We start from the raw sequence: 25,624 nt of genomic DNA on the forward strand, positions 1-25,624 counted from the left end.
AAGACTGTGAATAGCCTTTATCCCCTTTAAAAAAAAAAAGTATTTTATCTCCCCTTCTTACATAATTTAGTCTGGTTTTCTTAATTTGCACTGACACTAAGAAACGCAGCTATTGTTGGGCTGCATATGAAAATTCAATTTCCAATATATCTGGAACCTGAGTCTTTACTCATTTCAGAAATTAGAATATTATAGGTTTAAACAAGTAAAAAAAAGTGGTGACAAAAATACAAAAAAACCCAAACAACTAAATAATAAATAATAATAAAAAACCAAACACAATTTATTGCCAGTCTGTTCAGATGATTAGTGTAAGTCACAGGATAATAAAACACAGAAACATCAGCTTCAACAGAATGAAATCCAATATTGAGGATTTAGGGTAGGGTTGATAGGGTTGATTTTTTTTGGGGGGGGGGAGTGGAGGGGGTTGGAAATGCAAAGCATAAGGGAGAGAAAATTTTCATGTCTGATTGTTCATCTTCACAATCTTTTGTCTACTGTGTGTATATCAGCTCCAAAGTGAAGGTTGTAGTTTTCAACTGAAATCAACAAATATTCTTAGGCTTCCTTACAATGCTTGATATAGTACCTTGATCCTAACTTCATACAATTCCTCTATAATCAGTATTTCCCAAAATGAAACAAAAAACGTTTTGTATTTAACCATTTATTGCTTCCTATTCTGTTTGTAATTCAATCCTATTAAGAATCCTACAAATCAGTTAAATAATCAATTGCTGAAAAATGTCAGCATGTTCAATTATCCGCCTGAACTGCAATGTAGATTACCAAAACAATGACTAATCATGACTACAAATTGCATTGTTCAAATTTAAATGTTTAATTGGTACTTCATATAATCTTTTATTAATTCACTACTTTATTGACTACTGATCAATATTGAAGAGACAACTGTTCCTCAAAAGTAAACTTAAGTGGAATATATTCTAAATGTACTCATGACTAACAAAATTTGTTTTATTAGACACATTTGCTTACCACTTCCACCCTGTGCTGAAAGTCCTTCATCTTCAAATATATCAAAACTCTCTTGTCGGGTATGAGTTGTTTCGGTTTTTAATATCTCAAGTGGCATTCTCAGAACAGTAAGATTATACTGAAGGGAGTGAGATAGATCATAGCTGTAACTGATAGACGGTTAACATTTATTAATAATTGTAAATGCATGGGACTTTTCTGAAAGCCCTTACTCTCTATCTATACTTTTATTTAACACAGTACTTATTATATTATCCATTAAAAAATGACATTTAAACAACATACAAAAAATCTGATTCTATACTGGCAAATAGTACAGATGGTTTCCAAAAGAAGCTTTACAAACACAGAATCTGTTTATGCTACAATAGATGAAACTGTATTTATATTCTTAATTATAATTGAAAATTGAACACGGCTTTTGAACAAAACATATCTGAAAACTTACTTCCCTTTGTTCTAAGGAGCAGTCCAGATGATCAAAGCTAGCTATTCCACTAGAAATACCCATATAGAGAGAGACAACCTAAATTTTCAGAAATTTAAGTACCACTCTCTAACTACCTGAACTCAAAGCAGCAAAAAATTTGACTCACAAAAACTTTCTGACCTGAAATTTGTGATTGCAGCATAAATATATCCTAAGACTGGGGACTGATGAATAAGCAGAAGTTGTCCTTTTTTTTTTTTTTTTAAATTTAGTTCCATAACAGTAACAAATGCAGCATCTCATGCCTTTTATACTGACAACACTACACTCACTGCTAAATTTTACAAGCCATTAGGATTCATTTCCCCATGGAGAAACCAAATTTATGCAACACTTAAATCAGAAGTACAAAGAGACTTCCACTTTAGCCTAAGGCAGCATCAGTGATTATTGGCCCTCCAGTAAATTCTAAATATTCATTAACAACCTAAAACAAATTAGGCGTATAGATTTATGGTTGATGATAACAACATCTAACCCACGTATCCACTACATTTCCATGAACAATTAAAATTAAGCTGGTAAATGTGTTTATCAGAGAGTTTTACAAGAAACCTTTCCTTTCCCCTCTAGGCACAACCACCGCAACAGCATATGCTCATCATCTCCAAGCAGATTAAAAATGGGGGTTACATTACGCTAGGGCTGAGAGATAAGAAAAAAGCAGTTTCAACACTGTGAAAACAGTTTTCCTGTGCAAAGCCATGAAACAGACATGAAGCCTGGGTAGGTTTCTTCTTCACCGATACAGCTGTGACATAAAGCCTCTGTTTTCCAAGAGGAAGTATGTTCTAGACTATTAGGTACTTTGGTACTTTTAAGAGGTTTTGTTTCGTTTTGTTTTAGGACAAGGTCTTCTAACTACCACTGCTGGGTTTAGCACAACCCTTCCCCCGTTTCTCTACTGTACCAAAAATCTCATGTGTGATAGCAGCTGGGACTAGACATAGCGACTTGTCTCTTCATGAAAGAGTAGGCAAGTGAATCAGTAATGCCAAGACGGCCCCGTGAAAGATATACTCTGCACAGGGTACATCTTAGATTAGGACCTATTTCTGTTCTTTTATTTCAGAATAAAGGCAAAGCTCTATTTCTGTAAAAAGAGATCAAGAAAGAAAAACTGACAGGACAAGCAAATCCCCTGAAATACGCTACTTTTTTAAAGAAAGAACGACGGTTATCAGGCAAGGGTGAACAGTCGTATTTATTATTTATTTAAGGCAAGCAGTATTACATTCTCCCCATTCAGCTTGACTAGAGAAAGCCAATCAAGAAGAGCTGCAGGACAAAAATCACAGTTTTCATAATGAGCCTGTAACAGCACACAGAAATACTGGCAACTGTTTACAGTTTGCATCCAGGAGACATTTATTGTGATCACCTTGCAGAATGAAAAAAAAGCTGAACAATCTGAGAACTGAGCAAAGAGAAATCCCATTATTCTCTGAGCAGCAGAACTACATCAATTTCAGTTCAATGTACTTTTATCTACAACTGCGAGAAAGCAGTGATTCCACAACTCTAATTATATTTTACAACTTCCTCAGCTCTATAATTTCCCCTCCAAGTTCATAGATCTCCACATGGTCTTCATGTGCAGACTGACAAGGCAATATAGCAACAGAACAGATTAGTGCTGAGTTCATACTGCAGCTTTTCTGTCAGTGAAACATTAATTTCAGTATTTACCCTGTCATTAATATTTCTATAGTTTTTCAGCTTCACAGAGACTATATTCTCAATGAATTTCTTGAAGCAGGTTCAAAAGTCAGAGACAATTGACAAACTGTGTGATCATACAATATTACTTCCCTAGGATAACAACTTAAAGATCTTGATTATCAGAATCCAAAAGCAGAATCTTATAGGAAGTGTAAGTACACTATTTTAAAGGACTTAGTAATCCATACTTACCTAAAATAGAAATTGCTAGAAAGGTCCACATTTTGAAAGATTCTCAGATACCTGAAAAAATAATGGAAGTTAAACGGACAGTTATTACTAGCCATACAGACCAAAGTCAACCAGGACCTCAGCAAGTAAACTACATATAAATATTGATTCTTGTTATAAGTTCTTTAGCTATCTAACTGCAATTGTTTTGACAGTCAGGTAATTCCGCCAGAATGTCAACAACTGGATTAAATGAATAATCTTTTTTATACAGTGTCTACTCATGTAGATACTCTTTCTTTAGGCAGCTGTAGAGACAGTTGTGTAATTCTGTTTTCCACAAATGTGGGTCAAAATTTCTAGGACTTACACAAGCAAACTCCCAACAGTACTATATAAAAATTAAAGATTTTCATAGTTATTCTCAAATGAACAGAGAAAGAAATATCTAGATCAACCTGTTATACACTTACAAATTCTCAGAAGAAACTCTAACAGTCTACGAAAGATAAAATGGCTGACACCATGGGTATTGAAAAAATAGCTTAGATAATATGGTCTGTTGCACTTTAAGAGGGGAGACTGAGATATACTGTAGATCATATCTTTATGTGGAAACTTTTTTTAATAATTGCCGTTGGCTTCATTTATTACCTGCCATCAGTTTATCATAATCCATCACAACTTCTAGGCTATTCACAGTTGGTAGAGACTGAGAAGTAGTCTACTGATACCATTCATAATACCTGATATTCATAATTCATTCATAATACCTGATACCTGATATTTCATAAAAGTAAAGTTACACCGTCCTGACAAAATCAACATCAAGATGTATTTGTACATTTCATACAAGGTTCCCTGCTGATCAAATGCCCCATTTTTTTTCTTCAGAAAGAAGTCACAGAAAGAAAAATGAAGTTAAATTTACCCATTGGTGAGTCTATCACCCTTTACAACACCAACTTCCACAAGATTCTGACAGCACAGAAAGATTACATTAAATCACCTACTCAGAATGTCTTGAAAGGCATAAAACATCTCTTCAGGTGAGATTAACATGCTACAAGTGACTAAAAAAAGGACATTAAGCCCAAACAATATAAACCCGTACTAGCATTACATTGCTTTTGTAGAGTCCAATGTTTACATTGGATGTTTTGTGCCGTGCAATGGCTAAGATGCAGCTTTGACATGTGGCATGGAGAGGCAGACAAACTGCTCTGAGACTAACAGCGGTAGGTACCCTCCAGGGTACCTACCCTCCAGGCCACAGAACTTGTGTCCCATTCTCCATTCTTCTGAACTGACTTATCAACTAGGATAACATTATTTGAATGACATAACAAAAGGAAATCCATGACCAAAATCTCTAGTTCCAGTTCCTCATTGCTTGGAAAATATTCAAAAGGCACACACCATTTACCAACATAACTTACCTGGCTTCATCAGGATGAGTGACTCTTACAGAGTCATTTGGAATGTATATCATGTTTGTATCTTCTATTTTATATATTGCATGACCTCCAATATCTGCCATTTTTCTTCTTTTAGTTATTAACACAATATAGTAACCTTCCAAAAACCTGACAAAACCTGTTAAAAAAAAAAAGTATTAAAATACCATTAGTTGGATGTTTGGATTGATTTGATCATAGTTAGAAAAACAGTATCAGAACTATTCAGGACTTCATAAAAATATTCTTATTTATATATATATGAATATATATGTAAATAACAATATAGATATAGATAGACTCTTACAGTTCACCCCAAGGTGTTATAAAACAATGTACTTACAGTTGTGGGCTTTTTGTTTGTTTGTTGTTGTTTGTTTTTTTCTTCCTTCCCCCTTCACTGTGTATATTTGCAATATTAGGTAGCAGAGTTAAGACACAGACTATTCCAAAAAAGTTGCTGTCTGCTTACGATACTTGCATTTACTTTTTATATGTCTCTCACTGGTCAGAGTGAAGCATAGCCCAATTACTTCAGACACCAAAAGTCTAAATTTTCCAGAGCAACCAGGAACCCACATTTTCTCTTCAGGTTTATGTATTCTTTGCTGGGAAGGGGCACAAAACAGCGCAAGTGTACAATATCACCTTCATGCTCTCTCTCCTTAACAGTAGGGAAATGTCTCCCAGAATCTCCCAAAAATTAGCCATTCAGAGAATCAAGGGTAATCCTTTCTTGCCATTTATTCTCTCAGGAAATATGCTTGACCCTGCTGAAATCCATAACAGGGAGTGTCTGGCTTTATTGCTTATTAAAAAAAAAAAAGGCTTCTGAACTCTCCACTAATTCCTTAACGCTACAGGGTATAGCCATACTTCTTTACTGAGTTTCTTCTTTGGATATCTTTGTTATATATCATCAGGAAAATGTGTAATAAACCATTAAATGCAAAAAAAAAGTATAAATTCAAATTAAAAAGAGAAATATGTAAACACCCCTGAACCAAAATTTGTTTCTAATACAGTGTAAGTAGTAATACAGCAACGCAAAATTTAATTAACTAATAAATTGTATGAATGAGCTCTTGGAAGATAGCTACTTTGTGGTGTTGCTACTAGAACAAGCCTGAAACTCAGTAACTGCTGCACTGTCAACAAATAAATTTGGAAAAAATAAATCACAATCATTTTTAAGTGCATTTATAATTTCTTTTAGTTTTGCATTATAACTTAAAGAAGGATGAGTAAGCATACTCATTTTCCTCCCTGTCACTGCTGGAGGCTGCAATGTGATCGAATGAATGGCAATTCTTTTCTTCTCCCTTACTACCTGCCATGGAAAAATGTTCTCACCTCCACAAGGAAAGGAGACCCTGCTGACATGAAACAAAACCTTCCATTTGAAGAGCTGGGCTACTGACTTTCAGTTCCTAAATAGCAGTCAAAGTTCTTCCTGTATCTGCCAGGTAGTGAAATCACTGAAGTGAACAGTCTTTATCCTTTGAATATCACCAGATGTTATCCAAAAGTCTGACTAGGAATCCAGCCTTTCCATTTTGCTTCGTCCTCCCCATTTAGTAGTGTTTTCTATTTTTAAACACTATACCATCTCCCCCATTCTGGGGCACCTACATGCACCATCTCTGGTTAACAAAGTAACCAGAAAGCAGAGCAAAACGTCTTTTCTGATTATACAAAAAATAGCACTGGCCTCCTGACCAGGAGGCAGAAATAAATGAACTGTTACATGCCCTCAGATTAGATAGGACCCAGACATAAGAGGCCTGGAACACATACTTTACCAGTGCACGATAAATACCTGAGGATTACTAAAAGAGCATATTGCTTCTTAAAAAAAATGTCTAGAAATACTACACCATATCTGATAATCAACACACAGAATTTCAGCTCTCCTGTAATGGTTATGAAGCATACATATAAACATAAATACAATTTGGACGCAAAATTTTCATTGAACGTGACCATTTGCCAACTGAATAGATTATCACATATTTACATATGGAACACTGGTAGTTTGTATAAAGAAAGCCAATGCTGTAAGACTATAAGAAGAATCTTTATCTTGAGCCGTGTTATTAATACCCCTACATTAATTGGAAACAAACTTCATCTGAGGAATTTCTGAAAAGAAGTGGATCCATTGACAGCTTCTAAATTGTGTTTTGGTTTTTGGGTTTTCTTTAGGGGAAAAAATATAGATGGAAGTTTGCATAATCTAATTTAGAAAACTATTTTCTTTTTATTTGGTTGTTATACAAAATTTAGGAGCATCTTTTAAAATACTTGCAGTCTCTACCTTCTTTGCCGTTTTGGATTTAGATGTTCAGGTGTATATTGATGTAAATCAGGCACAAAGTATTTTTTGGGGCTGTCAGAGCTCACATTAACATCTACTTCGGAGACATCACCCATCCAAATATTAAACTTAATATTTGACAATAGGGAGGAAAGTAGTGACTTTCAGATGAAGTTAGTTAGAAAATTGCTTCAAGGATTTAATAGCTTCTAAGATAATGGACAGCTGATAAGCATTTAAAAATTTAGTTGACATACTTGACAGTCATACCTGTTCAAACATGAAAAAGAAATATTTAAAGATTTCACTGCAAAATTTAACTAAAAAAAAATACAATTAGTCACCTTTCTGAATAGCATATGATGAAGAAATACAAGCTAATACAGGGCAACAACTTTGACTTTTATTTTTAAAAAGCATTCTGTGAGCTCTGAAATTTAGGAGACCATGTTCCATGTGAAAATCTTCAGTTTAAAAAAAAAAAAACTCAAGGGAAGAGAAAGATATACAGTGTGACACAGTAAGTCTCACCTCCTTAAGAGGATAAAAACCAAATGAAACACTTACCTACTACACCAAAAGCAGAGACAGCTCGGGATAACCCAGAAGAGCCCTTCTGCCCAATCTTTGTTCTGTTTCCCAAGTCTAAGCGTCCAAGAAGTTCCCTCACCTCTTGTTGCGTATACACATGCTTTAAAATAAAAAGTCCCTCAAGTTACTGCTTTGGTAGTTAAATATTACTCCATGTCAGAGAACAGTAGAATTTACTTACTATACAATAAAACAATTTTTTGCCCTGCATCCTCGGTCTCCTGTTTCACTCTTACCAGGAAGCTAAGCTGTGTTTTTATGCACAAAACCCAATGTCCACTGTAACAGTAATAATCACAGTCACATATGAATTCAAAAATCTCTTGACTCTTACACGTTAAGACTTTAAACCATAACCTGCTTGAAAAAGAATCATGTTATCTCTAAGACTCTTGTTTCTGCTATTTATTTTGTTTCAGATATGATATATTAGAAACAATGAAAATGTGGCTAAATAGTAATTAAATGTATTTTGCATTCAGAACAGCATAGCCAAACATAAGAAAACTGGTAGGAGCATACACACAGCAAACTTAAGACCTTGGGAAATTTTCATTAAAGTGAACATAATATTCGGAGATCTCAAGACTACTTAATATAATATAGTCATTACCATGCTAATATTGTATGTATCTCACATATGAGGCCAAGAGAGCTGGGACTGATTTGCCTGCAGAAGAGTAAGCTCAGAGATCTTATCAATGTGTATCAAAATACCTAAGGAAGAGAGTAAAGATGACTGAGACAGACTCTTCTCAGTGGTGTCCAGTGAAAGGACAAGAGGCAATGGACACAAACTGAAATACAGGGAGATTCCTTTTGAACACAAGAAAAAGCTATCTTTACATGAGGATGGTCAAACACTGGAACAGATTATCCAGAGATGTTACGGAGTCTCCATCCATATTCAAAGAGTGACTGGGAATGGCCTTGAGCAACCTGACCTAGTGGATACAGCTCTATGGATAGGGCTTGGAATAGATGACCTCCAGAGGTCCCTTTCAACTTCAACTGTTCCATGACTGTTATTCTGTACCACACCTTTGTTGAAACAGATTAAATGTGCACTATTAAAATTCAGCTGGTGGTAATACAGGGTATTTTTGGAGTAACTGAAAAAAAAAATAAAATAAAAAGAGAAGCACTCACCTTATCATCAATTATAACCAAATCCTTTGGTTCAGTGCGATCTATTTTCAAAACACGGTACTTGGTTTCTGCAGGATTACTTCCAACAAGAAAATACCTCTAGATAAAAAAAAAAAAAAGTCAGAACATAACACATAACACACAACATAAAACAATCAAAGCCCATTATAACATAACACATCAGCAATGCTGTTTATATAGCTTCTAGATTCGATCCATTTCAATGAACATAAAATAAGCAGTATTCTATATGCACTGTTAATAAACCGCTTTAGATATAAGTACTTTAGGCAAGTACATTTGCATATAATCAAACTTCACAACTTAAAAAACCTCATTCACTCCACTGTACAAGAAAGGGAAAAAAATAAAAAATGAAGAAAGGTGAAAACTTGTTTAGAGAAGAAAAATGCATCTTACAGCAGGCACTGTCCAATTAACCTTGCCACAGATGTTAACTGTCTTCCTGTTTGCTACACAGAATGCAACATTTTATACATATGAGTTTGTGAATTCTTCAACCACTTGGCCTTTTCCACCAGGCTGAAGACACTTGCAGCTCAATGGCAACTTAACCAGTGTCTCTTGGTGGCATTGTTTAACAAATACCCACAGGAAGAGGCCAGTTTGAACAAGTCAGTGTCCTTCTCCACTGACACTGGAACTCAAACACTCTTAAAGATTGAAAGATACAAGAACTTTGACAGACAATCCAATGAGAAAATGCTGAAAAAAAATGTGAAGAGGGAGGATAATTCAACAGCAGTGAGACAGACAAAGGGAAAACAGCAGAAGTAAGAAAAAAATAAATGAAAAAAGGGGCACAAATAATGGAAGTCCCACATTTCATAACCATTCTTCTATTCAACAATTTCAAATGAAGAAGCTTTCAACAGAGGTTTTGTCTCTGATTGTGAATAAGAACACATATGTACCAACACCTGTGTGCTGCTGTTTGCAGGAATAAGGATGCAGTTTATGATTAGGACCAAGCTACACCTTAATTAAAGAAAAAGCTTACTTTGAAATCACATGAAATTCTCCAGACAAATCATCCCCAGTTAGGCAGCTTTTCATTCCTCTTTGCACGTAATCTGGTCCTTCCCACTGAACATGCCTACCTCGCCACCATACAGAGGACAGCCAATTTAAATAATGAATGACACTGCACGTCACTTGGCTTTGCAAGCCACAACCATAACGTGAACTCAACTCATACCAAAAAAAAAAGGGGGGGACTTCATTCAGAAGAAACTTTTCATGACCTAAAACTACTGTTGCTATATAGTAGTCCATTGCTACTTCTGCCATCTAGGCTTTCCTAGTTCTTACAGAAGAAAGCAAAATTTCAAGTAGCGCAGTAGTGCAGCAATTATCTGCATTTTTTATTTTTATTTCCAATGATAAAGTTCTCACCAATGCTCTTCCAAAACACTCAAGCTTATTTTGACTAGCAATGGTGATTAAAAACATATATTAAAAAAGACTATACTTCTCATTTAAAGTATGAAAGACTGCAAATGTATAGTGTGTCCATTTCTCATTTAAGAGAAGCAAACTAGAAATGGTTTTTTACACTTAGAGGAATTAACAGTAAGTGCAGATTGCAAGACTGACATGCTGTAGGCAGCTCTCGTTTCACTAATTCATTTAATCAGTATGGTGCTACCACGCAGCAAGATAACTCATTAATATTGCTCAGCCTAGGAGGAAAGCATGGCAAATTCATGTGAATCTATGCAGCCAGCTCTTAACTTTAATAGTCACATGGATTCAAGGTGTGGGAGAGGAAATCAATAACAACATTCGCACAACACTCAATTTCATAATTTATACCCATTACTTATTAAGAAACATCTTTGAAGTCAAAATATTCAAGGTGAGAGAAGAACTTAAAGCCCCTTTTAGTCACCTTGAAAGCACAACAACACTTTAAATAGCCAGTAAACTCTTGAAAAAAAAACACAACTTAAGACCAGTAAGAGGGAACACCATCATCACCTCCCTCCGCCTTGTACATGAACATTACAGTGCTTACTGCACTTTACCAACCATGGCAGTACACCATGCAGACAGTACCTTGACATCTCGACTGAAGCTTAATGTATTGCACAATTATCACTAAGAAATCACAAGACAGGAACAATCGTTCGTCACCTCCACCTGGGACTGAGTTTTAACCAAAGAAATCTAATTGAAAGGCTTTACACCCTCTTTTATCAATCTCTTGATTCAGCCAAACCAGTAAAAATAGCTCCTCCTAAAAGGAGTCAGAGTCCAAGCAAAACAAAAAACTTCTTCTGCAAATTGTTGTTTATAAAGGCAGGATGAGAGTTCTGAAATCAAACATTCTGACCATTTTTTTTCTTTTTTAAGAAAATTACTTCTTTGAACTCCTAGTTAAAACTATTGTTTGCTTATTTGTATAGACTAATCACCATTAAGAAACAGTAGCACTGAAACATATTTCAATATTAGCACTAAAACCTATTTCATTCATCAGCTAAAAAGCTGCACACAGCTTAATCTGCAGAAAAATCAGCATAGGTTCCCTCCACGGCCACAGTGTCCTTCAGGAAACATCCTTCTGCCCAAGCATGGGGTCCTCCGGAGGCTGCACTGTGGAGACGTGCTTCACCACAGCCCTCGCGCTGCAGGGGAACGTCCTCCAGTGCCCACAGCACCTCCTCCCCTCCTTCTGCACCAACTTTGGTATCTACAGAGATGTTTGCCACACTTTTGCCTCACTCCTCACTGTCTGCCTGGCGTTTTTACCCTTTCTTAAGCACGCTTCCCAGAGGTGCCGCCATCTTGGCTGTTGGGCCGGGCCGGGCCGCCATTTGGAGCCGGCTGTGTCCAGCATGGGGCAGCGCCAGCCTCTCCTCACAGAGCAGCCTGCCAGCCCCCTGCTGGTACCCGGGCACCAGGACCTGAGAGAGGAAGGTATTTATGGACCAAACCAGCAGCTCAGGGTTGCCAGATGAGAGATCTTCATCTGAAAACTGACGTTGGATCTGCTCTCATTTCTGCTTAGGTAAGTGGCGCGATGGTCGATGTTACCTGCCAGCCAACCTCCAGCCCCCTTCACAACAGGCATAAAGTTATTAAAGAAAAAATTAGCTTCTTTCTCATATTTTTGTGGTAGTCTTAATACATAGTGAACTTGATTGTAAATCAGAAATTCTTCATGGCTTAAACAAGGAATTAAATAAGCTTTAAAAGTATATAGGTTCAGCTTCTTTACTATAGCAAAGAAAGGGAGAAGAGTCATCGCACCTAGACATAAGGCATAGCAAAAACGTACTATATTCCTTCCTTCTATAGATCCCCAAGCTATTACGAGAGTATCTTTCATCTCTCAGACAAACTAGCAGAATAACATGAAGAAAGGCAGAGATAAGGAGCAAAAAGATGTTTCAGGAAATAGCAAAAACTCAGTTAGCATGTTGTAAACCTCCCCCAATCTGTTGAAGTTCTTCAAACCAAACACTTTCAAGATGGGAAATTTTAAACCATAGCTTGCCAAACACCACTCTCAGGGCACGCAGAAACGGCTACTCACTCCACATCCTCAATTCACAACATTTGGTAATTCTCTTCTGTCCCAGTGCAATCAAAGCGTTTCTGTCCCAGTCAGGACTTTGCTCTTGCTGCTTCCACTGAGGATCTCAAGATACTCCCTTGTAATTTTCAGCTAAATTTATTAATCATCCATCTATACATTTTCCTTTAGCCAAATATTTCTCCCTCCTACTCTATTCTACTATTTCTAGCATCTATTCTACTGGAATGCTTTTAGTAACTGGATCCCTTTTCAGCACTCACTTTCATAGACTAAAGAAATATTCCTGACACTTAGCTCATCCTAAGAAAGGTATCTCTAGCATCTGTTACCTCTTTGGACCTTCACTGTACCTCTTCCATAACGAATTCTTATTTTTTGTGTACACTTTCTGTTCATCCACACTCTATACACCATACAAGGTCTCATTATACAGATACATTAGTATTTCTCATTAATGACCATACCACAAAAGAACAAATCTGCCTTTTTCACAGTTACACTTCAGGAGCTCAACCTTCCATCTTTTCTTCAGATAAAATATCCAGATCTTCGTCCTCTATACCTTCTGAATTAATAAACTCTCACCAAACTTCTGTTGGTGTGTAATCTGTCCTAAGGTGCATTAATTTTCATAGTACACTGTTCTATTTCAAATTATTTCTTTTATGTACTCCTGAGGGTTATCATCATTTCATGTCATTCGTACTCTGATTATCCTAATTATTGGCAATATTTCAGAGCTCACCCCCGTTTGGGGTCAAGATCATTACTGTAAATGCTAAAATATATTGGTCCTAAATCCATTAACTGAAAAAAAAATCATCCCATGAGATGATTCCTTATTCATTTTACAATTACCTTCTCTGCTAACCTCCCTTCCATGTGTGAAGCCAAAGACCTTCTTTGTAGCATTGCACCTCAGTAGAGCATTTGGTTTAAATCTGTAATATCATCTAATTTTTAGATGAAGATATGCAAAACAATCAGACTAATCTGGCAGCATCTTTATAAGTCTAGACTACACTTTATGTCACTTATCTCAATTTTCAATTACTTTCCTCCAGAAAATTATGCACAGGACTTCAGAATGGATTAAGTATTTCATTTGATGTTCCAGTCACAACATCACCCTGAACTTGAACAGCTTGTTGAAAATATTTACAGAAATACCACAGTTTTGCATGCCTGTCTTCATGTTTCCAGGACGGAGATATTACCCTCCAACCAGAGCATGGTGAATACATCAAATTTTATTTCTAGCCCAACATTGATAGTTCCCCTTTTCATAAACTCATTTTATCTTTTCCCCCTCACTCACTATGGTCATTCTTACTTAAAAACAGGATAAATGCTCATTTCATTGTAGGGCCATAACAACCTAGCTAGCTTGTTTCCTCTCTCTCTATGCAGGTCCACTTCTCATTCTGTTCTTTTCTTATTCACATGCCTGAAGATACTTTTGCAGCTGCTCTGTCATCCTTTGCAGTGATCAGCTGAGCATGACTTCTGGCAGAATTTGGCAAAATTTCACAGCAACTTCTAGCTAGAAAATTATGACAGCTAATTAGATGGTCCAGTAGATGGTTCATTACTTTTAAAAATTTTCAAATGCTATCTATAACCACCCATATAAATAAACATCTATATAAACTAATGCTTTTCATAATTCTGTAAAAATTCTGTAGCTTTTTCTGTCAAATCATTTTTTTCATTAGAGTTTCTGCTGTTTGACCACAGACTAACCTCAGCATAAGCTAACCAAGTTCTTTCACCTTGTTTTGTTAATACAAAAACTTTCAAATTATTTTGAAGAGAAATTAAATGCATAAAAAACCCACAGAGTTTTCCTGAGGGAAAGAGGCAGAAAAATCCACAAGTAATTATGCAAGTCACATTGCTTAATAAACTTGTGGAAGTCATTTGGATACTATGGAGACAAAGACTGTAGAAGAACCTGATTAGAATTAAATAATATTAATTAAGCCTCATAACATCCTGAAAATGGGTAAGTGATATGCTTTTACAGAGATGGCACAAGTTGATTTGCTCAATGGCAGACCACCTCAGGGGAATGAAAATTTCCAATGAATTGGCCTACCGTTTTCAGGTGGGTGTCACTTGGGGGATACACGCAAGATCAATCTTCTGAAGAAGAAAAGAAAATATCTTTTGCTTCTTCTTACTTACATTCCTGAAGTATCTTTACTGCCCTCTGGTGTGCATTTCAACAGTAAATATATGCATAAAATGAAAGGTTATTGGCATCGATCTGAATACAGCTGTTTCAGTCCGATGACTTCTAAGCAAGCCCTCAACTTCCCAGGATAAGCAGGAGATATAATTTGCATCTCCATGGTGTTTATTGATCCAAGGCAGCCGTTCAAAAAGTCTCAGCAACTACCCCAAATATAAATGTTAATAGAAAATATAGAATTTTGCTCTCCGTTGCTTCAATTGAGGCTGTGAATTCAGTTCTCCTCACCTCTAGGAGTCTTTCCTGTTTGACTCCAATAACGCTACTGCATTCTTATCTCAAAGAGAAAAAAAAATAAAAAGAAAAGAAAGAAAAAGCTTTCTGGGCTATTTTTACTTTATCATGCATTTTGTCTCTTTACCTTTTAATACAAAGGCCTTTTACAGGAATAGGCAGTACAATCAGTGTAAACTCCACCAGCTTTCTCCCACTGCTCACAACCTAAGGCATCCTTTCCTCGCCTTCTCAAGGTTTCCATAACGAATCTCAGGATACAGTTTCATATTACCTCATATCTGATAGGAAACAGGAGTGTGGGACCAGAATTTATAAACAAGCAAGCGTGTGGCCTTAGGGAAAACCAGAAGAGCAACCTGAACCAGGAGAAAGCTATTCAATTTTATGTCTGCGTGATGCTTCCGTCATACCAGTGACTAATTGTCACAGCCGGCAACTTTGTGATTATTAGATTTTATGCAAAGGAGGCTACGTGGGCCAGGGTTACCTCAGGGAGAAGTGGGAACTTTTGTCAGCGGCCCAACGTGACACCGAACCATCTGTAACAGCAAATTTTCCTCTAAGGTTCTCCGTGACCCAAACAAGGCTGAAGTCCAACCTGGGGCTTCCCAGGTTGGACCAGTATGACGGATATTGGCATGCTGGACACAGTCCAACAGAGAGCTACCATGATGATCAGGGGGATGGAGCACACAATACATGGGGGGAGACCACAACAGCTGGGTTTGTTCGGTGTTGCTAAAACTTTCTAATGAGAAGGTGCAGATAAGGCAGTGCCAAACTCTTCCAAGTGGTGAACAGTGGATGGGCAAGATGCAACGGACACAAGTTGAAACGTGAAGGATTCGAACTCAATAAAACGATTTATTTTGCTTTATTTTATTTTATTTTTAAACGATGAGGGCGGTCAAGCTCTAGAACACGGCAGAACAGAATAGAACTCTAGAATATCCCGAGTTGGAAGGGACCCATAAGGATCATCGAGTCCAACTTCTGGCACCGCACAGGTCTACCCAAAAATTCAGACCATGTGACTAAGCGCACAGTCCAAACGCTTCTTGAATTCAGACAGGCTTGGTGCAGGAACTACTTGGTCATACTCGGTGATACTCATAACTCAGCTGGACACAGCCCTGAGCAATGCGCTTCACCTACAGCTGCTTTGAGCAGGGGCTGGACTCGATGATCGCCAGAACTCCCTCCCAACCTATGTGAGTCTGTGACTTTCTTTGAAAGGTGTCATTGCACTTCGTAATGATCCCTGCAGCATTTTTCCTTTTGGAAAAAGGACCAGAATTGGAATTTCAGAACTCAAAGCACCACGCTTGGCAGCAGTGCCGCATACCTTTTTATTTTTTAAATAAGTACATAGAACCACTCCACGCGTGTCACCCACGAGAAGCGACTGAGAAGCTCTGAGGTAACCATCGCCCAGCTGAGACATTCCACGTGCGGGTGCTGATCCCCAAACCACCGCCTCGCAGCTGACCAGAGGCACCTCGCCTCCCTGAGCGATGGGACTGGATGTAGGCACTGAGCACACCGAGACACGTACCGAGCACGGCGAAGCACGGGCAGGGCAGCCCTCACAACTCCTTTGGGCTTAGGGAATAAAAGGCAGCCCCGGCGGCAGCCCAGCCCCGGCCCCCCCCCGCGCGGTGCCACCCCCTGGTGCGGGTGCCAGCCTCCCCGGAGGCCGCCGGCCCGGCCTGAACGCCGCCGCCGGGCCCACGCGTGGGCACACGCTACTTACAGCCCTGGTCTCGTACAGCACCAGCTTCTGCACGCAGCTGATCAGCGGCGCGGCGGCGGCCGCCGGCATGGCTCACGCGTGGGGGGGGAGGGGGGGAAACGCGACACGGTCCCGCCTATCGCGACACGGCCCCACGGGCCCGGGGCACGGCGGAAGAGCCGGCGCGGCGCCGCGCAGGCGCTCCCAGCGGCGGGACACACTGCGCATGCGCGCGGCGGGGAGGGGGGCGGCCGCGGGGCGGTGTCACGCGTGGGGCGCCCACCGCCCGCCCCTCCCCGCGGGGGCTTGGAGGGGGCGGGGCCACGCGGAGGGGGCGTGGTCAAGGAGGGAGGGGGCGGGGCTTTCGGGTTGCCGTGGTGACGGGGTACACACGGCCGCGGCGCGCGCGGCGACCGTTGCCGCCTGTAACGGCCCGGGGGCGAGCTGAGGTGCGGGTCCGGGCGCTGAGGGGGCAGGGGCGGAGGGCTGTGCTTTTTAATGTTAAAATGTCGGCTTTAACGGTCTTTCTCCCTTTCTCTCAACGTGTCTCAGCTAATAGCCTTTTCTGGCCTTTCGTTCTGAAGGAGTTTGTTTTTTTTTAACTGAAAAACGAATTTTCTGAGGGAGGTTGAGACTTAAGAAGCCCTCTAAAGAGAGCGAGTTCTCGTTTTGCCTTCTTCAAATCACTTTTTGTCATGCTCCTCGTATTTTCAATTTGTTTGAAAGGCACCCCCAAATTCTGCTCCAGTTTACTTTAATTAGAAATTTCCTTCTGTTTCGCTTTGTGGCATAGCGCTGGATGTCCCGGGATTTACCAGAGGATTGTAGGACAGATTATGAGCTGTGATTTAATTCTGCAAAGCTTTATGCCTCTACCTGGCTGTGGACACAGTGAGTAGTTCGCTGGCAGTGGTGGGGCTTCTCTCTGTCTGAAGTTCACAAGAGGTCCTAGCAAGGCCCATTTCAGGGACCAGAGAGAAGTTCCAGCCGTGTGGTAATTGGGTAAGGAAGGAAAAGGCAACAAAACAAATAAAGGCTGTTTTAAGAAATACTATGGACAGTTGGAGAGTCAGGAAGAAGAGAAGAAGTTGTTATCAACATCAATATAGTTACATCAGGGGTGGCTCCAAAAATCCCTTATTTTTCAGAAGCATGTCCTCTCTTAGGGCTGGATGCATTGTGTATGTTCACTAAATTCTTTTCCTTCTTATTACATCTGTTGTTACAAAGCAGTTTGCCTTGTATTGCATTATTATTCTGTTCCCTTAAGAATGTGTCATTTTATACATATGTAAAATATATTTTATAACAAGGTGTTTTTTTCTTTGAATCTTAGCTAAATTATGGCTTCACAAGGAGAAAAACAAGCTCAGCCCTTTACAGACATCTTTGATGAAGATGAAGCTGAAAAATCCTTTCTGTTGTCCAAGCCCACTTGCTTAATTGTCCTTGGAAAGCCCGTAAGATGTCTGATAGAAGTTAATTCTTTTTCTTCAGATATAACACTAGTATTGTTACTTTTCCTTTCAAAAGCTTTAGTTTAGTAACACTGAAAAAAAAAAAAACATCAGGCAGGCACTTACTTTATATTTTATCTTTTCCACTTCTCAAATCCTGCAGAGTGAAGTAAATATATTGATCATATTGACCAAGGCCACTTTGGGGCCTGAATGACAGATTAAATGCACTTGAAAGTGTTATTAGTATAATTAAAAGTTGCATATTGGCAAACATGCAAAATACTAAAAGCTTGCATATTGGCAACCGGATTGTATTTATGTTATTTTAGTATTCTAATTTTTTAGTAAACTTGACAAAGACATAAATAGGCATAAAAGAGCTTTCAGGTTAATGTACTGACAGACATGCAATGAGATATTAAATATTTAAATGAACTTTGACATAGTTATATGTTATATAATTGGGAATAATTGAAATCCTTCTAGGTATCCTGATAAGAAGAATTGTGCTATATTAGAATTATAATTTAACATCTCTCTTTTTCTCAAATAATTTGCGGTCTCCTTGACTTAGGAAAGATTGATACTTTGTAATTATAGACTTCTCAGATTTCTTCTTCCCAAGTATAGGAGACTCTACGGGTGGTTTTACATTAGCACCTTAGTGTGCTGAAGGGGGTTCTTTTTATGTGCCTTATGTCTGAACTGAACCTGGTATGCACCCAAATGTACCACTGATGCACTGGAAGCTGCTTTCATCTTAAACACTGCAGTTGTCCATGAAAGTACCTTCAGAGCACCCTAATTTCAGTGTGAACACAAGGTCCTCTAGCAGCTTGCCCTCTGCATGTACGTGTGATTTCAGTAGGTAACAACACAGTCTGAAATGACCGTGAATAAATCTGCTTTGTGCTATCCAGGCAGAGTTAAGTGATGTGCACCTAGAGCTGGCAACCAACCCAAATTTCAGTGCTCATTGACCCACCAAATCACACTCCACGTCCCTCTGTCTGGGCCACACCACATACTAATGCACACCTATCCTGTGTGGTGTGGTATGCCAGGACATATCGTTACATGACCGTGACAGATCATATCATGGGGAATGTCCATACAGCCAAGATGCAACTACAACATTTGGTTACTTCAAAGACTTATTTCAGCAAGCTGGAAGACTCCCAGTCGCTAGTGTTTGCTCTGCATCCTTTCATATTCCTTGGCACCGGTTGCTGGGTAATGCTTAACTGCAGGTCTTTACACCTGACCAAAATGGGAAAGAAGCCAGGGTGTTGTTCTGCAAGTGGCTGAGGTACAAGCATCACAGAGACAGAACATAAGGTGATAGCTGACAAGCGAGCCTTTGGTCAGCGTGAGACATGAAAGAATGCATTCAGCTCAGTAGACAGCTACAGTGGTCTGGCTTGTCAAGTTTTAAACAAAGCTCAAACTTCTAACTTTATATAGAAAAAGTAACTTTACATTTTTATAAACAAAAACAGCATGAAATGCCCATTGAAAGACAACGCAAAGAACATTTAGGAAATAGATATTGTCGTCTGAAATCATTGCATTCATTAAATGATTGATGTTAATACTGTTAATTGATATTAATTATATTGATTGATATTAATACTGTTATTAATACTTGACAGGTTTACAAATTTTAACAAAGGGTTGAAAATGAACTGTCCTGGCCAAGAGGACAGAGTGTTAAATGTTCTATTTTTATGATAATACCTTTTATTTATATGGCTAATGTGTCCACCTGTCTTATTTAAGGTACTTCTTTTCAGCTGAAAAAATAGTGCCATTAAAGCAAAAACGAATGCATATATTCTCATCACACCTGTAAGATGCAAGCTGTGACTAGGCTGGAGTGTTTGCTGATACAGTGTTAACAGGGAGTGTAATTTATTTACTTATTTATTTATTTATTAGTATTTTTCAATAACAAAATTTATCTAGGACAAACAGACTGCCAAAAAAAAAAAAAGGTCTTCTTGAATGCCCTTGTCAAAAGGGCCTAATCCTAAGGGTGGAAGATGGTGAATTTGCAAAATCCCATTCAGGTAGCCATACTGTTAGAGGACTCATTATTCTTGGTTACGTTGGTTCCTTGGGATTAATTTAAGTGACAAGATTAGCATTTTTGTCAGTATCTAAAACAGGTTTGTGGAGTAACAAGGGCAGTATTTATGTTTTCATTGTTTTAGTCAGAGTACTATCCCTATGTATCTTATTCAGAAATTACCATACAGGTTTTCATCATAATTTGCTCTGAGACTGAAGATAATTTCAGTCCTGAAGAATTTCTCATAGGAGTTTATGGGCAAATCGTAGCTGAGTTTTAAACAGAATTACTCAGAAATGAAGCCAATACCATTGCTTTGGAGATACTCAACCGCAAAGGGCAGTGACAATATATTAGCAATGCTGGGAAGTGTAAAATGGTATGGTATTAAAAAAAGTATGGTATTAAGGAAAGAATGTTTGTGTTTGTTCATGATGTGATAGTTCATGATGGCTGCTTTTAAATGTTTTATCATGTAAAAATATATGATTTATTGTGTAATATAGAATTTTTTCATTCTGACTGTTTTTCTTTTAAATGTGTATTTTTCATTTTAAGGGTTCTGGAAAGAAAACATTAGCTAGAAAACTAGCACAAATATGGAAATGCATTTATATAGAAGGTAAACATACTCTATGTTTGGAACTTTGCATTGGCTTTGTAATACCTTTTGTTTTAGAATATCCTCTCTTTTCCTGGTAATTCAAAATGATATGTTGCTGATTGCATCAAAGACAACTGATGAAGACCAAGGAATCATTTTGACAGAAACGCAATTGCTCAACAATGGCCTTTTACTTATAGAGAGGTTTAAAACCTGCCCTCCCACCCCCCCTTTTTTTTTCTCAAAAGCTTATATGTAATCAAATTACATTCCCAGTCATGTGAGGTAATTCGTGCTACCCTTCTTATGTGGAGAAAACTGATTGAAGTCCAGGGAGCACAGACATTTTCTGATACAGACCATGAGAAAATAGGAGGATTTTTCCTTTCTGTATTTTTGCAGTGTCTAATACAAGGGTGGTTGTACTCCAGGAAGCAGAAGCACAGCTTTTGAATTAGTGTAAGGAATCACAGAAACAATAGCAGCTGGCACTTTCAAGTTTCTAAAACAAAAACATATTGGTAGGGGGTTTTATTCATTTTGAGGTACCTCAGCAAGAAAGTGGGTTTCCATAAAAAATAATTATCTGGCAGTTTTCTTTTATACCAATTTTGTCAGTCATAACATATATACATATATATGTGTGTGTGTGTGTATATATATATATATATATACACACACACATATATATCTATTTAAGCTCTGGTAATGTTTTTGTATGTGTGATATTATAATTCACAAATTGTAATTCATTCCCATAAGTCTTATAAAAAAAAGAATTTTCTTCCACCAGGTTTGTCCTACCTGTTTGAAGGACAATACCTTATTTTAAGTAGAAGGAAAAGAAGGCATATAATAACCTGAACTATGTAGAAATTTCTTGAATGCCTCTTTGAGGATACCAACTTATAAATCTAATTTTGTGGTATATATGTGTACAGTCATTGTGAATTAACTCTTTATCTATCCATTTTCATTACATTTTTTCTTTTTAATGTGCCCACAGTGTTTTATATTTTTCTAATAAAAGCTCTCTAGTGGACAGTGTAGCACTTCACTAATCAAATGAAGTATCTTTATTTTATTTTAAAGGCTTGGAATTATAATATGATAAAATTCAGTTTTATCAAGTGCCTTTTTTGACTTAATAATTATAGAACTTTTAACTAATGGGATTGTCTAACAAAAAAATTAATACCTGGTCCAAAATGTAGATCAGACCAAAATCAGAATTACCTAATTGGAATTTCACATTTTTCCTGCTTGCATCTGTTGCCTCTTGGCCTCTCAACACTTCTGTGAAGATAGTGCTTTTGATTTCTTGCCTTTTCATTAAGTAGTCTTAGACAGCAATAAGAGCTGCCCTCAGCCTGTCTTCTCCAGGCTGAATAAGACCAGTTCTGGCCTCTCCTAATTATCTTGATGCCCTCCACTGGCTTTGCTCCCGTGTGTCATTATCTGTCCTGCGCTGTGTTATTTATCTGGAAAACAATCCAAGTTTAAGAATTATTAAATATGAAAAGTGTTCACAAAGTCTTTGTAATGTGACAAATTACTCTCTATTCATTTACCCAGTGGATAGGTCTATACTCATAAATAAACCAGGCAGAGGTACATGTACAGTACCGTTTTTCAGTGTTCTGTATTGTTTGTCAGTGCATTCCCTGGGCCAGTTTTGACTCCCTGCCAAGTAGTAGTCTACCAAGCAGCCATTCACAGTGTGGGGAATATTTGTGACAGTCATCATTACTAGTAACAGTAGTTTGAACACAGCCACTGTGTTTTGGGGAGAAAGATTTTAGCTGTATAGGCATGAGCTACTAGCTTCAGGAACATTGCCTGGCCTGGTTTATTTGGTAATATATATGTAGCCTTAAAGGTCGTTCTTGAAAATTTTTGTGAGCATCTGCTAATTTCAATAAGTGTGAAAGACTTCCAGGATCATTCTGCCATGATGTCACTGTCCAGAGAGAGAGAGGAAAGACCTTTGAATTTGAGGGGTGTCAAATTGGGTAATTAATTAAATTATTTATTTAGACCATACAAGGAGTAGGTTTTGAAGGGCGTTATTAAAACAGGTGTTTTTCTCTGTTCTGAACAGTTCTTTTTCTAAAACTTGCCTTTAAAATTTGGGAAGTGTTTGAGCTCAAATATTCTTCTCTGGATTACACAGCAGTAATGCTAATATGATATAAATCATTAGTTAAACTTACGAGGCTACTATCTTTGCTATATAGAGCTGAATTGTAGGGAAGATCATTTGCCCAGCCATTGCCAGAAAGCACCAAGTTCCGGATGGACAAAATATAATAAAGGCCCTAAATATAATGGCTGTCATTCAAAGATAGTATGCTATTTTTGCTGCTGTGTAGTGTTTCATCACAGAATTATCTTGGAGCACATACACATACCTTTGTGTGTTTGTCTGTTTATATGTCTGCATGTACATGTCTGTATGTATTTTTTTATGAATTGTTTTAATTTTATTCTGTCTGATGTGCTTCTTCAGCTTTGGAAGTAATTGAAATGAATATTCGTGAAGAAACAGAATATGGGCTTAAGGTAAAAGTATAACGTGCTAGTAAGTTTTGTCACATTCTTGATAAATACATATTAAATAAGGCTACATTTTGCATTTTGTCTTAGTGTCAAGAATTGCTTTTTAAAGGTCAAAGTATTTCTGAAGAACTGGTTACAGAAATGATTCTGAAAAAGATTGAGTCACCAGAAGCTGCTCATTTTGGTGAGTGTGTTTAAATTTCCTAGAATAAGGTAACTACAATTTTGTCACATTTTACATCTATTACTGCTTAAATATAGTTTATGTTAGACTGAAGCAACTTTTCTTGTGCTCCTAAGGTTGTAGAACATCTCTAAACTGAGAGTATATTTAGGGATTAATTTACCAATGTGGGAGATAAGAAAGCATCGTGCCAATCCTATGTTGTGTTAATTTTGAAAAAAATAATTTGCCCCAAATTTTGAGTGTTGCAATGACTCTCATTTGGCAGTGTTATCTGGATATAAAAGTTATGGGATTTAAAATACAGAATTTTTGACTTGAATACTTCTGTAACAAAAAAAAAAAATACCACCAAAAATATTTTAAACATTTAAGGTACAGAAAAAGAAGAAAAACAGATTATTTAAAATGTGAAGTAGTAAGATCTTGCTTGCCTGCTTGCTTTTTTATTTTTATTTTTTTATAGCATCGTTTATTCCCTTTCCATTATGTCACTGCAAGTTAGATGAGAATAGTATTGCTAATGATAATAATGTTACTTTGGTCAGGACTTTAATAAAGGCCTACAGAGACATCTGTGTCATCTAAGTTCCCCTCTCTGAGTCAGTCTGATGATGAATGTCATAGGTGTGTGTTTCACAGAGGACCACAGAGATTCTAGAGACTGTAAACAAAAAAGTTGATAAAAGTTTGGTTGTTCTAGTCAAGCCATTTTTTGTATTACGAATCCCCCAAACGGACAAAGGATAGAATAACCTTATGGCCTCGCTGTTTTTTCTACTAACTAGAACTCATCTCCAAACCCAATTTTTTGTTAAGTGTTTTCTGTTCATTAAATATTTTCTCTAATAATTTTTTGTTTAGCAACCCTTATTTTAATATAATCCTTGGAGATTTTAAGTAGGCTTTCAGCAGGAACTAATCTGTTAATTGGCTGTTATTTATTCATTAAATATTCATTAAAGATAAACGGAGTTATATGAGAAGCTGAGGTTTTACTTTTAACTTCAGCTGTTAACATTGCAACATAGTTTCTAAACAGTACACACAGTAAGGGATTATTTCAATTATATTCTTCTGACTTAGAAAATAAACACCTACTATGTGGGGGACTGATGTGTCAGAGGTATTCAAAAGTGCTAAAACAAAAGATGGTATTTTAAAAGTTTAAGTCACTAAATGGAGTTTAATTCTTTGAGTTCTTAAGGAGACCAGATATGAAGCTGCTAAGCTATTTCTCAGAATAAGCAGTCTCTCTTTTTAAAATAACATAGTCACTGAAGGACTGGAGAGTAACAAGCACACTTGTATTTTAGGGTATTTTAGGTAAGAAATTACAGAATAGTAACTTCTGTGTAGCTGGTGTGCTTGCTATTTTTTTTCAATAGAACAAGAAAAGAATCAGAAGTTCATATCATGTTAGCATAAATAGTATTTGCAAAGAAAATTCTATGTCATTGTTACACGAGAAAACCACTCAATTAGAATGATTTAAGCCATATCAAGACCAAGGCTGTTTATTGATTTATTAATGACAAGTAATTAACTGACAATCAGTGAACTGACGATCAGTGAATAGGTTCAGTATCAGGCACACAACAGATAAACCACAGCACTAGGCACTTGCCAAATCTTAATAAACACCTACAAATTTCTAAACTCCTAAAACTAATTCCAAGGAGTACACTCAAACTTGTGTGGTTATGCGTTTAAACCCTCTCTCAAAGATGTGTGGGAGTTACAAGCATACATTCCCTCTTCTGAGAGCACGTGTTCACCTATTTAAACACACTTTCTTTTGTAAATGTGTGTGTTCTAGCCTCGTGTGTGCCATTTCCTCCAAAATGCTTATCCACACACCAGTGAGAAAACTCCCCAAAAATTCCCATGCACACACTCAAGGTGTGGGTCACTACTTACTGAAGCCTGCGCTGTCAGTCCAGCAGCTGAAATGCAGGTTACTCACAGCACCCAGCAGGGAGGCTGCTCTGTCAGGCCTAGAAGAAGGGGAGAATGTGGCACATCAAACCCGGTTTGGCTGCTGTTCCCTTGTTATCAT

The 25,624-nt window shown here is 37.6% G+C and overlaps 2 protein-coding genes across 4 annotated transcripts in view; one reads left to right on the forward strand and one right to left on the reverse strand.

The window, feature by feature from the left end:
- FIG4 (FIG4 phosphoinositide 5-phosphatase) overlaps positions 1-16,897 on the reverse strand; it is a 70,064-nt gene extending 53,167 nt beyond the window's left edge. The window contains exons 1-6 of one of the 2 annotated variants that reach the window (XM_080586902.1): positions 16,709-16,895; positions 8,900-8,998; positions 7,727-7,850; positions 4,825-4,981; positions 3,407-3,457; positions 1,003-1,151 (exon numbers count right to left, since the gene is read on the reverse strand). In XM_080586902.1, the coding sequence (XP_080443028.1) occupies positions 1,003-1,151; positions 3,407-3,457; positions 4,825-4,981; positions 7,727-7,850; positions 8,900-8,998; positions 16,709-16,777 (649 nt within the window). In that variant the 5' untranslated portion in view covers positions 16,778-16,895. Of the gene's footprint in view, positions 1-1,002; positions 1,152-3,406; positions 3,458-4,824; positions 4,982-7,726; positions 7,851-8,899; positions 8,999-16,708 lie in introns of both variants that reach the window. The other variant, XM_080586903.1, reaches the window with a different exon arrangement.
- A 105-nt stretch (positions 16,898-17,002) lies between these two features.
- Positions 17,003-25,624, forward strand: part of AK9 (adenylate kinase 9) — a gene marked incomplete at its 3' end in the record, with an annotated part of 70,001 nt that continues 61,379 nt past the window's right edge. For both annotated transcript variants that reach the window (XM_080586888.1, XM_080586889.1), the window contains exons 1-6: positions 17,003-17,136; positions 17,481-17,578; positions 18,024-18,147; positions 20,777-20,840; positions 23,332-23,384; positions 23,469-23,565. In XM_080586888.1, the coding sequence (XP_080443014.1) occupies positions 18,031-18,147; positions 20,777-20,840; positions 23,332-23,384; positions 23,469-23,565 (331 nt within the window). In that variant the 5' untranslated portion in view covers positions 17,003-17,136; positions 17,481-17,578; positions 18,024-18,030. The remainder of the gene's footprint in view (positions 17,137-17,480; positions 17,579-18,023; positions 18,148-20,776; positions 20,841-23,331; positions 23,385-23,468; positions 23,566-25,624) is intronic.

This window comes from Anser brachyrhynchus, assembly GCF_964034855.1.
Source record: "Anser brachyrhynchus genome assembly, chromosome: 3".
NCBI lineage: Eukaryota > Metazoa > Chordata > Aves > Anseriformes > Anatidae > Anser > Anser brachyrhynchus.